Below are 16,232 nucleotides of genomic sequence, written 5' to 3'. Positions count from 1 at the left end.
AAGAGAAGAAAAAAAAAAGTATGAGCTGATTTCTCAACAGAAACTTAAAAGGCCAGAACAAACTGGCAAAAACTTTTTTCAAAAAGATCTGAGGGAGTAATGAAGAACTGTGCAGACAAATAATAGTTAAAGGAATTCATTACAGTGAACTGAGCCTACAGTAAATACTAAAGGAACTTAATATAAAAGGAAATTACAGAATTATCTCACCTATAGGGGGCAGGTAGAGAAACAAAGCAAAGGAAAACAAGCAAAGCCAAATGAAAACTAATTCTTGAACTCAGACTGCAAAACTGAAGTTATCAAAGAGGATGGGGCATAGGAAGTGGAGCACCAGGGTACAGGGAGGTTCAGCGAATTTTGGTAGAGGGACAGTGGTACTTTGGTGATACATGTGGTATAGTAACATACTTTGAAATAGTGTAATTGCACTTCTAAAATATTTATAGTCTTGTAAACCAAGGTTACCTAAAAAAAAATACATTTTAAGAAGATAAGTAATAACATTAAAAAAAAAAAAAAAGCCTGGGAGTCGGGCGGTAGTGCAATGGGTTAAGCGCAGGTGGCGCAAAGCACAAGGACGGGCGAAAGGATCCCGGTTCAAGCCCTGGGCTCCCCACCTGCAGGGGGGGTCGCTTTACAAGCAGTGAAGCAGGTCTGCAGGAATCTATCTTTCTCTGCCTCTCTGTCTTCCCCTCCTCTCTCCATTTCTCTCTGTCCTATCCAACAACAATGACATCAACAACTACAATAATAACTGCAACAACAAGGGCAACAAAAGGGAAAATAAATAAATATTTTAAAACATTTTTTAAAAAGCCTGTTTAACTCATAAACAACATTAGAATTTTATTTTTTAAAAAAACACCAGAAAAAAAATTAAAACAAATGGAGATGATATAGAAAGTCTGTGAGAGGGAGCCAGGTGGTGGCACACCAGGTTAAGCGCACATAGTACAAAGTGCAAGGATCCCAGTTCGAGCCCTCAGATCCCCATATGCAGGGGGTCACCTCACAAATGATGAAGCAGACCTACAAGTGTTTCTCTTTCTCTTCTCCTCCCCTCTCAATTTCTCTCTGTCCTATCCTATAAAATGGAAAAAAAATGACCTTCAGGAGCAGTGAATTCGTAGTGCTGGCACAAGGAAAGAAAGTCTAAGAGACAGTACCAGGAGAAATAACAGTCACTTCTTTTGTTTGTTTGTTTGTTTTGTTTTTTTAATATTTATTTTATTTATTTATTCCCTTTTGTTGCCCTTGTTGTTTTATTGTTGTAGTTATTATTGTTGTTGTCGTTGTTGGATAGGACAGAGAGAAATGGAGAGAGGAGGGGAAGACAGAGAGGAGGAGAGAAAGATAGACACCTGCAGACCTGCTTCACTGCCTGTGAAGCCACTCCCCTGCAGGTGGGGAGCTGGGGTTCGAACCGGGATCCTTATGCCGGTCCTTGTGCTTTGTGCCACCTGCGCTTAACCCGCTGCGCTACAGCCCGACTCCCATAACAGTCACTTCTTAAGGGTTCCTGTAGAAGAGACAGAAGTGACAGAATCCTTTTCTTTTTTTTTTTTTCAAGGATATAACATTTTGTTTTATTTCTCTGGAGACATGATGGCATATTTGAAGCAATTTCTGTCCTCAGTATTATTTCCTGAGTTCCTTTTTTGTTTGTTCATTTCCAACATGTTGAAAGCTTTCTTCTAAAGTCTGGTTATCTTTTGATGCCCTGTCACACTGGCATCGTAGCTCACCAGGACAGTGCATCTGCTTTGTCATGTATGTCATCAAGGGTTGAGCCTCCACCACACTACAGAAAACTGCCATGCTGTGCTATCTTTCCCTCTCTCCCTCAGCCTCTCCATCTCTATCTCTCTATCTCAGAAATGTGGCCCAGAATAGTGAAACTTCAGTGAGGACAAAAATAAAAGAACCACTAAAAAGCTAATTAGAAACTTTGCACGTGAATTCAAATAGGGTCATAGTTTACCTGAACTTTCTTCTTTTTTGCAGGAGGTCACTAAATGTCAGTACCTATCAATATTTTCTTGAAGATGGCTCTATTTACTCTGAGAACGATGATCTTTCAATATTCCCATTATAACATGAATTGGCAAGGCTGCCACAACACCGTGCCAGAGCTGACTGGAACAATGGAGCTGGGAATTTCACTGTTCACATGAAATGCCCTTTTAGCTCCAGTTTTTAAATCTACTTTCAATGCCTAGTGCCCCCAAATCCAGATGACCTTTTGTTTCTCTAGAGGCTTATGCAAAAGTTGGCAAATATGGTCTCGTAACTTTCTTAGGTAAGGGTGGACTCTGACCATCTGTTTCTCCAAAACAGTTTCAAATAAATTCCTACTTGCTGTGTCACTCTGCTTTCTATGATACAAGGTGGCACTTATCTCTAATCCTCTCCAGAGTATGAGTCAGCTTGCATTCCATCTGGACCCCCCCTCCTCAAGCACTTAGTTCTGACCTTTCTCCACCCTGCTAAGTCATGTACCATTCTTCCACCCACTTTCCATCTGTTTTTTGTGGGTTAGAATTATTTATGTCTTCCTTGTATTATCGAAGATGGAACGTGTGTCTCCTTGTATTTTTTTCCGTTGTGTGGGAAAGTTTTTGAGAAAGAAGATAAATGAGTAGCAGAGTAAAAGAGGAGATATGTCTTTATTCCAACAACTTTTGAAACCAGAAGTTTCTTGTTAGAATTATCTTTTTCAGATAGAATTATCTTTCAGAAGGAAATAATTCTTGTAACTGGCCTTTTCTATTTCATAGAGTTTTGATCACAACAAAACTATCTTCTGCCCATTCCATTCTGATTCAGATTTTTTCCGGCTGCATACTTTCTGAGAGGATATCCATCTGGTTGTCCTGGGTTCAGATATGCAATCTTTGGTTTATTATTGAAATAAAAAGTTTGACATCTACATATTGTATCCCACTTGCAGTAATAGTTGTCTTCTGGTGAGTCAAGCATGTAGAACATACATGAAATTAAGAAGGAATGATTCAATAGGGAGAGTTTATGTCACCTATGATTGCTTGTAGGACTTATATTTCCTGAACAGGCAGAGGAGTTTATTCTGTTTAACTCCATGGTTCTCCATTCTTCTAATTCTCCTTACCCCAAGAAGACAGGCCTCTACAGACAATTAATTTCCTTGGCCATCCCTACCTACCTACTTATTTCCCTGTCTTGCTGCATTTCTGGCACATTACAGTCCAATAGCTTCCAGTTTCACCAGGGAAGCTATCCTGCCTGGTTCCCTTGGCCCTACCTGCATCTCTGTAAGCAGTCTCTTCATTAAACGCTTCAGGTATATCTTGTATGTGGTTGTTTCCTGTTGGGACAATGACTGATACATCAATAAAAAGATTTTGAAGCAGTTCATTTATAAAATCCCTTGGTTGGGTGGGAGTAGATAGCATAATGGTTATGCAAACAGACTATCATGCCTGAGTTTCTGAAGTCCCAGGTTCAGTCCTCTGCACCACCATAAGCCAGAATTGATCAGTGTTCTGGTAAAAAACAATAAATAAATAAATAAATAAATAAATAAATAAATAAATAAATAAAAATCCCTTGAGTCCTTTCGTTCTATGATTCTTACAAGAATCATGTATATAGTTTTGTGACATTTGAGTAGACTCTAAGCAAATTAGGGATATGCTTTCATTCCAGATTATGACTTACTACAGCAAAGAAACACCAAATAATATGCTTAACCTCTTGAAAATAGAAGCATTATTAGTACAATTTAGATGAGCAGAGAAATGTGGTTATAGATATTTTATCTTTTGGACTATAAAGTAAGGTAGTTCAATAAGACTTTGGCTTTAAAAACACAGAGATAGCCAGAAATAATTCCAAAGGTTTAGGTGTTTTTATCTTCTTTTTCCTATTGAAGGTTCATAAAAAAGAAAACTTAAATTTGTCACTTCTTTTATTAAAACAGTAATTAATTCTTACCCTCCCCAGTCACCAGATAATCTCCATTTTTGTGCATGACCCAACTTTTTTGCATTCACTGAACTTTTTCACTTTCTCACCTCTCATAACACGCTTCAACACAATCCTAACTGAGACCTTTTTTTTTTTTCCAAAGTCTAGTTGGACTTTTTGGATACTTAGTCCATCTAATGGACACTGTCTCAATCACTCCCTCCACATCATTTGACACCACTAGTCCCGTTTCGTGAAATAACTTCTTCCTTTGTTGATTTCTCCTCTTTCTGGTTTGCTTCCTCTCTGACTGTTCTTCAGTTTCTTCCATAGACATTTCTTCTTCCCATTGAAAACATTCATGCTTGTCAGAACTCTGTTCTAGCCTTCCTTATGTTTCTACTTGGACTCTACTACTGGATGACACACACGTCCCTGTAACTTCGAAAAAGAATTACATATTAATGATTCTCAGATGAACCATCCCAACTCAGACCCCCCACCTTAACGTTCACAGATAAACTTCAAACTAAATACTAAGTGATTCCACCCTTACACCCATAAACCCATCACACTCAATATTAAGGATTCCTCTCAAGCTTTTTTTTTTTATTTTCATCTACATACCTTGATCCAGTGAATCACCATGCCAGAGACCTGGGTATAATCCTTGACTCTTTACTGTGCCTATACCCACACCCAAACAAGGACCAAGTCCTACTGATCCTGTCTAACATATACCTTAAACTTATGGTCAAGTTCCCTCCATGGTCACTGCCTGCCATCTTCTTAGAACAGTTTCTCTACTGATAAAGGCTGTTACTCTAAAAAGCTAGATTTTATAATAGGATCATTACCTTCTTCCCACATGTCTGCAACAGCTTGAAATCAACAGTCTAAATTTCCTAAAGGTGCAGAATTTTCTTTACTATTCTATCATCCAAATCATTCTATGGTCTAGCCTTTCTGAGCATCTTTTGCCTCTGCCAGCAAGCCATCATCATTATGACTCTAGATATTTCAGCAATATTTTCCCTCTATGTGAGTCACGGAAAGTCTATATAATCCATATTATGATGCTACTGAATTTCTTGACCAACAGCTACAAGTCTGTGTTTCAGCTAAGATGTTCTATGGTCTCTCTGTGTTTAATTGGTTCTTCACAGAGCACACTACTATTATCCACTAGTGCGTTTATATAACCATCTTTTCATTTTTTGTTGATAGAACTTTACATTATGCTATACAAGCTTTGGGATAAGTCACTGAAAGTCAACATGTATATATACTACATTAACTTCACCAGTGAATGTTCAATACAATTGACCACCAAACAATGGACCTTTTTGTCCCAGTTTATCCACCACGAATAACAATAACCCCTGCCTCCTTCTCTATCAGTGACTAATGATTGGTCTAAATAAAAATCTAAATGTTTATTTTGAAGAGTTTTTGTTTTAAATTCTTGTGTTTGTTTTTCCTATTCACTATTATTTTTTTAATGTGAAAGGTGTTTTTTTTATTGTTACAATAACATCAAATAATCTTATTAGTAATTTAAGATAGTTTTTTTTAACTGATCCTGTCTTTTGGTAAAAATTATTGTATCCCTTTTTTATTTATTTTTTATTTAAGAAAGATAAATTAACAAATCCATAGGATAGGAGGGGTACAATTCCACACAATTCCCACCACCCAATCTCCATATCCCACCCCCTCCCCCAATAGCCCTCCCATTCTATATCCCTGTGGGAGCATGGACCCAGGGTCGTTGTGGGTTGCAGAAGGTGGAAGGTCTGGCTTCTATAATTGCTTCCCCGCTGAACATGGACGTTGACTGGTCAGTCCATACTCCCAGTCTGCCTCTCTCTTTCCCTAGTAGGGTGGGTCTCTGGGGAAGTGGAGCTCCAGGGCACATTGGTGGGGTCTTCAGTCCAGGGAAGCCTGGCTGGCATCCTGATGGCATCTGGAACCTGGTGACCGAGTAATGAAGCTGAAGGGTTGTCATTCCACATGTGAAGTCTCTGGACACAGTCTGAGCTGAAGCATGTTGAGGTGGCAATCGTTGTATTGATTAGGTTGTTTTCCTATTTATTATATGTGAATGCCCATTCCCCTTTTTGATCATAAGTACTGTGAAGGCTAAAACAGCACCTCCAATGCTTTGAATGGGGCCTAATGTACAACAGTCACTAAGTAAATAGTGGCTGAAAAGTCAGCCAGATAACTCATCTGAGAGTGTACCTGCTTCCTGCTTCACTATATGCACAATTCTCACTTGAGCCCTGGCTCTTTCAGCACTGGGGGAAGTTATGATGCTGTGGTTTCTTTTTCTCTCTGTCTCTATCTCCATCTGAAAAATGTCAGCCCAGAGCAGTGAAGCACAGGCACCAATAGTAAATTAATAAAAATGTATTAATGACGAATCAACAAAAATAACAGCTGGCTAAAAGTAGTACCGTTGGGTGGGAGTATGTTTTATTCTTTCCTTTACTTTAAATAGGTGCCTATAAAGTCTAATTAACCTTTGCATTCTCCTTCATTTTTCTCTTTCTTATTACACATGAAATCTTCAAAAATTAATGTTTAAACAGGTTTAAAAAAGAATACTAAGCATGTGGTCCAGGAGGTGACGCAGTGATAAGGCTTTGGACTCTCAAGCATGAGGTCCTGAGTTCAATCCCCATCAGCACATGTGCCAGAGTGATGTCTGGTTCCATCTCTCTCCTCCTGTCTTCCTCATTACAGGAACCTCACATCTCCACTATAGATCCTATATTTCCCCCAGTCCTGGAACCTTGGGATAGCGCCCACTTTCCCGCATGCCTCTCCCAATCCATATCAAATAATATTGCATCTGCCGATCACAACCTAATCAACACAATGACTGCCACCTCAACATGCTTCAGCTCAGACTGTGTCCAGAGACTTCACGTGTGGAACGACAACCCTTCAGCTTCATTACTCGGGTGAGACCTTTCCTTTCATAGTATTCTCTAATTCCATCCCAGGTGGTTCACTTTCTAACAAAGTTCCAAAACCTAGATATAGACCAGGTTCTGTGAGAGAGAGCATATGTTCATACGTATCCATAAACTACTGCAAAATATATACCTGAAAGCAGAAGTACACTAGAGTTTGCAGTGAGTACCTCCCTAACACTTCCTCTCCACTATTCCAAGCTTTGGGTCCATGATTGCTCAACAATTTGTTTGGCTTTGTATGTTAACTCTCTTTTCAGCCACCAGGTGCCAGATGCCATCAGAATGCCAGCCAGACTTCCCTGGACTGAAGACCCCACCAATGTGTCCTGGAGCTCCGCTTCCCCAGAGACCCACCCTACTAGGGAAAGAGAGAGGCAGACTGGGAGTATGGACCGACCAGTCAACGCCCATGTTCAGCGGGGAAGCAATTACAGAAGCCAGACCTTCCACCTTCTGCAACCCACAACGACCCTGGGTCCATGCTCCCAGAGGGATAGAGAATGGGAAAGCTATCGGGGGAGGGGGGATGGGATATGGAGACTGGGTGGTGGGAATTGTGTGGAGTTGTACCCCTCCTACACTATGGTTTTGTTAATTTACCCTTTCTTAAATAAAAAAAAAAAAAAATTTTTTTAAGAAAAAATAAATAAAAATCTTTAAAAGAAAAAAAAAGAAGACGACTAAGCATGGGATGACTTTCTTTTGCCCTGATGCTCCACCTATGTGAACATAACATCGGTAAACTCGGTAGTGCAAGTAAACATGGTTAAAAAAAAACCCTGGGACAGCAATTTAATTTAAGCCGAGCTTCTAGACACCAGTTACAGTTGAACGCACCTGCCCTGCATTGCAAAGTCAGAGATTTACGTGAACTTGTAAAGCTTAGGCTTTCTGACCTCTCACAGAATTTATGTTTCCTTTAACTAAGCATTTCCTCTTTGTAATGCAACATTAAAAAAAAAAAAAAGCTTATTTCCGTGAGTAACCTGCTTCCGTAAACAGAGATGCTAGTCTGTTCCTTTATTGCCTGGTCTTTACCCTTCTTACAAGCCTCTTGTCAAATATTTCATTTAAGGTTTGGAGTGAAAATATGCAGGCCCATTTAACCATGAGGCCTAGAATGTCTTGCTCTAAATTTGACTTAATGGGGGTAATGGAAAAGCATTGCCACACAAACCCCACACTTAACCTAACAGTGTTTTGATACAGTTCTGCACAGGTCTGCTCACTGGTGAGTATCCTTTGGAGTGGGTTGCCACAAGCAGGACTTCAGTCATAATGTGCACCCATGTGGGTGTCCTGTCAGGTGACAACAATTTTCCCTTTTTCTACATTAGTGATTTAATACTGATTTACAAAATTGTAAGATAACAGGGGTATAATTCCATATGGTTCCCACCACCAGAGTTCCGTGTCCCCATCCCCTCCATTGGAAACTGCAGTAGTTCTCCCAGGGTCACTGATATTAAGACCAAGTTTTCCTATTAGAGGAGGTAATTTTGACTTTGAGACCCGAATGCTATTGTCTTGAAAGAGAGGCAGGCTTCCATGGGGCTAACAACAAGCAAAGTTGATTACCTTAGACAGGCTCATTCCCAGCACTGTGAGAGTCACCAAGCCAGCACAACAGACCAAAGCACTGGAGCTGGAGAGGCCAGAACTTGGTGGGATGTTTCCATCGACCAGGCAATTCATTCCAGTCAAGTTACTAAGACCAAAGTGCTCCTAAGAAAAGAAAGATGACTTTGGTGTTAGATTTAAGGAGTAGCAAATCACTCTTTTATTCTCCCAAGTAAGAAATCTATCAATGGAGCTGTTGTACTATTTACAGAAACTTCTTGTGCAATTCAATATAATTGAGACTATATATGACATTTTATTTAAGGGTTCTTGGCCACAATTGTAGAGGAATCTGAAGATAACTTCTTATTGTGCCAAGCAAAGAGTTACTGATGCATTCCCTTAAATTGTTTAGAATAATCTCTTTCTTTCTCTCTTTTTTTCTTTCTTTCTTTCTTTTTTTCTTTCTTTCTTTCTTAAGAGTATTTACTGTATCATTATCATCTTGAGTATCTTGTTCTCCTTAAAATCAGTGTCAGTGGCAGAGAGATAGTATAATTGTTATGCAAACAGATTATCATGCCTGAGGCTCCAACGTCCCAGGTGTAATGCCTTTGTACTACCATAAGCCAGAGCTGAGCAGAATTCTGGTAAAAGGAGAGGAAGGAGGGAGGGAGAAAGGGAGAGAGAGAGAGAAGGAGGAGGAGGAGGAGAAGAGGAGGAGGAGGAGGAGGAAGAAGAAGAAAAAGAAGAAGAAGGAGGAAGAGGAGAAGGAGGAGGAGGAGAAGGAAAAGGAGGAGGAAGAGAAGGAGGAGAAGGAGGAGAAGGAGAAGAAAAAGAAGAAGGGGGGTCGGGCGGTAGTGCAGCAGTGGTTAAGCACACATGGCACAAAGTGCAAGGACCGGCGTTAATGATCCTGGTTCGAGCCCCCGGCTCCCCAACTGCAGGGGGGGTCCCTCCACAAGTGTTGAAACAGGTCTGCAGGTGTTATCTCTCTCTCCCCCTCTCTGTCTTCCCCTCCTCTCTCCACTTCTCCCTGTCCTATTCAACAACAGTGACATCAATAACAACAATAATAACCACAACAACGATAAAACAGCAAAGGCAACAAAAGGGAAAAAAAAAAAAAAAGCCTCCAGGAGCAGTGGATTCATGGTCCAGGCACCAAACCCCAGCAAAAACCCTGGAGGAAAAAAAAAAAAAATGAAGAAGGAGAATGAAAAGGAGGAAAGGGGAGGAGGAAGAGGAGGAGAGGAGAGGAAGAGGAGGGGAGGGGAGGGGAAGAGGGAGGGGAGGGGAGGGGGAGGGAGGGGGAGAGGGGAAAGGAGAGGAGAGGAGAGGAGAGGAGAGGAGAGGAGAGGAGAGGAGAGGAGAGGAGAGGAGAGGAGAGGAGAGGAGAGATGATGAGAGAAGGCAAGAGAAGAGGCAGTGGCAGAGAGGTAGAGGACTTGGGTTTAAGCCCAGGCACCACATGAGAGCACCATGAAATGGGAAAGCTTCAGGAGCAGTGAGTGGTGCTGTGGTATCTCTTCTCTAGCTTTCTCTCGGTTTTTAAATTTGGTTTTCTTTTCTGTTCGTTCCTTAAAAGAAAAAAAGATTTCTTTATAAGAAAGGAGGGAGGAAAAGAACCAAAGCGTCCTTCTGGTACAAACAGTGCCAAGTGAATCTATTACTTAATTTAAACAGACAAGGAAATAAGTAAATCATTCAATTGCTCAAGTAGCAGGGCAGGTGAAGTCTCGGAGCAAGCCCTGGCCAGATTCTATGGAGCGCCTCTCTTCAGAAGGTCCAGTGAAGAAAAAAGTGTTCTATGCTTTCTTCGTTCAGTTCTACTATGGAAAAACTTAGGCATCAAGAAACTAAAAGACTTTCCTAAGCTCTCACATAGGGAATTGGGAGTAGGGCCCAGGACTTGGCTTTTTGGATGAGAACTTCTCCGCTATAATCAGAAACCTAGGCCAGCAAACTGTCAGTGTGACTTAATGTAAGTCAACTATCTGAGAAAATCCAGATTTTCACTATAGTTTATAGATATAATTTAGCCATATGGTAGCTTTCAAGACAGTCAAATTAGAACTTAGTTACAAAGGAGAATGTAGACTTTAAATGAAGCAGGGATACTCTCTCTACAAACAGAAAAGTCCAAAGAAGTAAGCGAGCTCTGACTGAAAAATATAAAGTTCTGGCATATGTAGATAAATATCTAGAACAAGGACACTCACAATGATACCAAGTCATAAACTTTGTGGTTTAGGATCAAAAATAAATTCCACATAACCTCACCAAGAAAACATGCCATCATGTTTACAATTTACTCTACCTGCTTAAGACCAAAGTATTAAATACTGTTGTGTTACATAATTATTTCTTGCATCATACACATTATCGTAGGGGGTAGTTTAAATAAACTAGTAAGGCTGACCAAAGTAACAATCAAATTGTTCATGAAAAAAACGGTTTCTCCTAATTTTCTTATTCTTTTTTTCCTTAGCTGGCAAAGCCCGTGCATCACAAGAGAAAAGATTCAGTTGGATGTACTTCTCTTCTTGATTTCAAATCATCTAAAAATTTCCTCCCAGAAATACAAACAAATTATAAACTGAAACACTGTTGCTGCCAATGCCCTTTCATACAGAACATCAGACAGCCTGCTTTAAAAAAAAAAAAAAATCTTTGGAAAAATGCTATATATTTAACCATAAACTGATCCACGGGTTATCTTGAACGTGAATCATACTAACAAACTTATCACGCAATGTTTAAATTAAAATGTACAACAGATTCAAAAACGCACATGGGTGTTGCCAAATTTGTAATAGTTCTATCCCTAAAGGATAACATGTTCAACTTGATATAAACAGACTATCCTCCGGAGTCGCAGTGCTAGCATTTGAATTTGAAGCATTCTGTACAAGCTAATATTTAAATTCCTTTTCTGCCAAAAGTACATCATACAAACCTGCTTTTGCACGAGTTGTCAAGCCAAAAAGCAAGACTTTAAAACCTCTAAAAATCTCAAAAGCAACACAAAACCACCCTCACTGTCTTGGTCATCTTACCCATATGCTACCAGAAGGCATGTTCCTATATGAACGTTCACATTGCATTTACCAGGAAAAATTTCCAAGTACTGGAATTCCCACTAATGCAGATGACAAGCCAAATGATGTGAAGATTTAAAACTGCCAATAAGTTCCCATAAGTTATTACCATATGCTGGGCAGGGAAAAGGGAAAAAGAAACATGGGAATTCTAAGTCTAGAATCTTCATAATTAAGGGAACAGGACTACATATCAGAAATTAACATGATGCCTCTTTGCCTTGGAGATGCCTGAATCCTAGGCTACTCATGACAGTTTCAGACAAGACCATCAGCAGGAAGGAATACACACTGTCGAAAATATGGGTAGTCTAGTTTGTTTAGGCTCACATAGGCAAAACCCACCTTTTACTTGCCTTTAGTTATGAACTACATGAGTATATACATTTAAAGTAATCACTGAGGGCTGGAGAGATAGCAAAGTGGTATTGCATAGGACTTACACGTGATTGTATTACAGGTTTAATTCCTTGCACAATATAATGCCTGAGCTAACCAGTGCTTTGTTCTCTCACTCTTTTCTCTCTCTCTTTCTCTCTCTCTCTCTCATATGAAAATAAATAAGTAAATGTTAAAATAAGTAAGATAAAATAATCACTGAAATATAATAGTATCTCTATAAACAGCAAAAAATCAATTTTTCTCTTTGCTCTTAATACATTTTCAATTAGGAAAAAAAAAAAAGTAGAGTGGTTTGGGAGGTGGTACAGTGAACAAAGCAATGGACTCTCAAGCATGAGGTCCTGAGTTCAATCCCTGGCAGCACATCAGAGTAATGTCTGGTTCTCTCTCTCTCTCTCTCTTTCCCCCTATCCTTCTCATTAATAAATAAATAAAATATTTTTTTACAACTAGAAATACAACAAGGGCAACAAAAGGAAATAAATAATTTTTTTTTAAAAAGTAGAAATACAGTATCACTGCACATGGTATCAAAGATGTGCAAAGTCAACTATGCAATATTTCCAGGCAACACTTGTACTAATAAATATCAGTACATCTCTTTTAATCCCAGCTGTATAAAACAACAACACGGGAGTTGGGTGGTAGTGCAGCGGATTAAGCTCACATGGCGCAAAGCGCAAGGACCAGCATAAGGATCCCAGTTCCAGCCCCGGCTCCCCACCTGCAGGGGAGTCGCTTCACAGGCAGTAAAGCAGGTCTGCAGGTATCTGTCTTTATCTCCCTCTCTGTCTTCCCCTCCTCTCTCCATTTCTCTGTCCTATCCAACAACGACGACATCAATAACAACAACTACAACAATAAAACAACAAGGGCAACAAAAGGGAATAAATAAATAAATATATTAAAAAAGAATTGAAAAAACCACATGCCTACTATGTGTCAAGTACTGAGTAATCCTCACAGCAACTCTTCGTCTAGAAAAGACAGTGATTCGCAGATAGTAAATGTGATATCTAAAAGGTTACATAAGGGGCCAGGCGGTGGTACACCTGGTTAAGTGTACACACAGCAGTGTACAAGGATGGGGTTCAAGCCTCTGGTCCCCACCAGCAAGGGGAAAGTTTCAGGAGTGGTGAAGTAAGGCTGCAAGTATCTCTCCATCTCTGCCCCCCCCTCAGTTTCTCTCTGTCTTTAACTATAATTTTTGAAAGGTTAAATTGTCTTAATTTACTTATTAAATATAGAGAGTGAGCACATAACTCTGGCATATGGGGTGTGGAGGGGATCAAACTCAAGACCTCATTCTTGTAAATCCTCTGTTCTGCTGAGCCATCTCCCTAACTACGTAAGAGGTTAAATTCACACAGGTGGATAGAACCCAGGGCTATCCATCTCTAAATCCTATTACAAATATGGCAATACATCCCTGAAGTAAAATGTAAACAACATTGCCAGAATAGAACCTTCAAAAGAAAATTTGAGCAATGACTTGAAAAACAGACACATGTGTATCAGATGTGCTTGACTTATGAACAACTGGCTTCTGTCAATACCACACAGGAATAGTCACATCTAGGCCGCCCCTGAGACACATTAATTGGCGAAACAGAACAGGAATACCAGCTAGCATCAAAAGGAGACAAAAACTCTATAGTAAAAATGAAGTCTTGGCATAACATACATTATAATCTCAATGTATGTACCTCATGAACTGATTTACCTGAATTCCTTTAAATCCACAAAGGAAATAGTTGTGCCACAGAGGCTTGGTTTTGTCGATCTGAATGTCATTAGCAGTAGTGCTGAAGTCCCTGTAAAAACAGAAACTGTTAAATCCAGAAAGCTGGTGCTGCAAAAGCATGGCTGACTGCTGCCACCGTGTGGCAGGACAGGGATACTGAACTCTCCTTTTCCATTTATGTACTTCACCATCTATTCAAAAACAGCAAATATTTCCAACTGCTGTGTTATGAGAAATTTTAATGACTCTAATAACTATAGTATTTACAACTGACCTATTTATTGCCTGAAATAGCATATTTGATACATGTTAGTACAATCTACATCACTTTTTATTTCATGATGGTCCTAAATTGGTGAGAACCCTGTATGTAAGTGCTAATCCTTTGGACTTGTTGCCCAAAACACCTCAAACTGGAGCAGAAATACTAAAAATGGTTTTCCCCACATTTTTTGACACCCACCTGACTTTCTATCTGCATGACTTAGAGAAAAAGGAGAAATTACCAAAACAAGTAAGTGCAACTCAATGAATAAAATAAAATTCCCTCTCCTCTCCCAGGTCAACTAGGAATACCAAAGGAGACCACCTGGGACCACAACAAGACAGGACTAGAACGACTTCAGGAACCCACCAAATCACCAGTGAGTGCAAACACCTGTGGCTCCTGGACAGAAAGGAGCCTAGGGAGAGATTTAGTGGCTGATAACAATCCAGCAGTTTACTAGTTGAGGCACCACCTCCAGTCTGTTTCACCAACAAAAAGACAGCTGAAGGGAGGAGAGGAATCCCCTAAGGCTCACCAAATGCAACTGTGAATCTCCATTGCTACTGCCCTCAGAATCTGGGGCCGGGGCGGGGGGCGGGGGGGGGGGGGGAGCCCTTTGCTGACACCAGGGGACAGAGAACTAACCAGGAAACTCAGGAGAAGATCTATAACTCCGGGGCCTAGCAGTGGGGCTATGAAAGTCTGTTTGCATAACCACTGGTTTATCTCTGCCCCACCCTGCTTTATTTCTTGGTCAGCAGTCAGTGATTAAGCTAAGAAGCCTACTTACAGTCTAAAAGCCCTCAAGTTCCTATAGCCTATAGGGAAGAAAAAAAAACAAAAGAGGATTTTAAGACACTGAGCTCCAACTCAGGGATTTAAATACTACTGAAACAACTGTTAACTTCCACCACTGTGAAACCTTTAAGTACCTTACTTAGACACAAATCAATCCAGGCAATAGTAATCAATAATTTGAAAAGTACTGAGAGAGGGAACTCATAACATAATATATAAAATTGTTAAACCAACAAGAAGAAATATTGGAGAAATGAACCAGGACAAGAATCCAGCTAAAAGCCACCCAAAGCTGAAGCACAAAATAATGAAGTCAACATCCAAACACTAGTTAAGGAAATAATCACAGGAGTGAGTAAAGAGTTTGAAGGAATTGTCATCAGAAATGCAGAAACACTAATTATCTCAAGGTTATTAGAGAGCTGAAGGCTGAAATAGCTGAACTAAGAACACAACTAGCTGAACAAGCTAAAACAGTATCAGAACAGGGTAACAAAATAGATGAACTCCAGAAATAGTAGAAGGCAGAGAGAATAGAATCAATGAGGCTGAAGACAGAATTAGCAAGATCGAGGATGAATTAGAGACAACTAAAAAAAAGAAGTAAGAGATCTCAAAAAGAGATTAAGAGATGCTGAAAACAACAACAGAGACCTATGGGATGACTTCAAAAGAAACAATATACGCATTATTGGCTTACCAGAGGAAGAAAGAGAGGGAGAGGAAGAAAGTATTCTTCAGGACATAATAGCTGAGAACTTCTCTACTCTAGGCAACATCAAAGACATAAAGGCTCAAGAAGACCAGAGGCTCCCAAACAGAATTAACCCGACTTAAAGACACCAAGACACATCATATTGAGAATGGAAAGGAATAAGGATAAAGAAAGGATCCTGAAGGCTGCAAGAGAAAAACAAAGAGTCACCTACAGAGGAAAACCCATAAGATTAGCAGCAGACTTCTCCACACAAACACTACAGGCCAGAAGAGAATGGCAAGATATCTATCAAGTTCTCAATGAGAAAGGCTTTCAACCAAGAATACTATATCCTGCTAGACTGTCATTCAGACTAGATGGAAGCATCAAAACCTTCTCAGACAAGCAACAGTTGAAGGAATCAACTATCACCAAGCCTGCCCTGAAAGAAGTTCTGAAAGGTCTCCTACAAACAGTCAGACCACCAAAAATAGGCTATATATCAGAACACTCTAAAACTCTACAAGAATGGTGTTAAAATATCTTCAATCTTTGATATAAATAAATGTCAATGGCCTGGATTCACCTATTAAAAGGCACAGAGTAGGAAGATGGATCAGAAAACACAACTCAACAATATGCTGTCTACAGGAAACCCACCTAACTCAACAAGACAAACACAGACTCAAAGTGAAGGGATGGAAAACCAATGGCCCACAACAAAGGGTAA

At 39.9% G+C, this 16,232-nt stretch overlaps 1 protein-coding gene across 4 annotated transcripts in view; it reads right to left on the bottom strand.

Annotated features, from left to right (window-relative positions):
* The window catches only part of GALK2 (galactokinase 2), a 197,387-nt gene that overhangs the window by 135,025 nt on the left and 46,130 nt on the right, over positions 1 to 16,232 (bottom strand). For all 4 annotated transcript variants that reach the window (XM_060174638.1, XM_060174640.1, XM_007517331.3 and 1 more), the window contains 2 exons: positions 13,719 to 13,809; positions 8,511 to 8,657 (listed from right to left, as the gene is read on the bottom strand). In XM_060174638.1, the coding sequence (XP_060030621.1) occupies positions 8,511 to 8,657; positions 13,719 to 13,809 (238 nt within the window). The remainder of the gene's footprint in view (positions 1 to 8,510; positions 8,658 to 13,718; positions 13,810 to 16,232) is intronic.

This window comes from Erinaceus europaeus, chromosome 16 (genome assembly GCF_950295315.1).
Source record: "Erinaceus europaeus chromosome 16, mEriEur2.1, whole genome shotgun sequence".
Classification (NCBI taxonomy): Eukaryota; Metazoa; Chordata; class Mammalia; order Eulipotyphla; family Erinaceidae; genus Erinaceus; species Erinaceus europaeus.
Note: the sequence above shows the minus strand (reverse complement) of the source record. Positions and strands in the feature narration are given on the sequence as shown.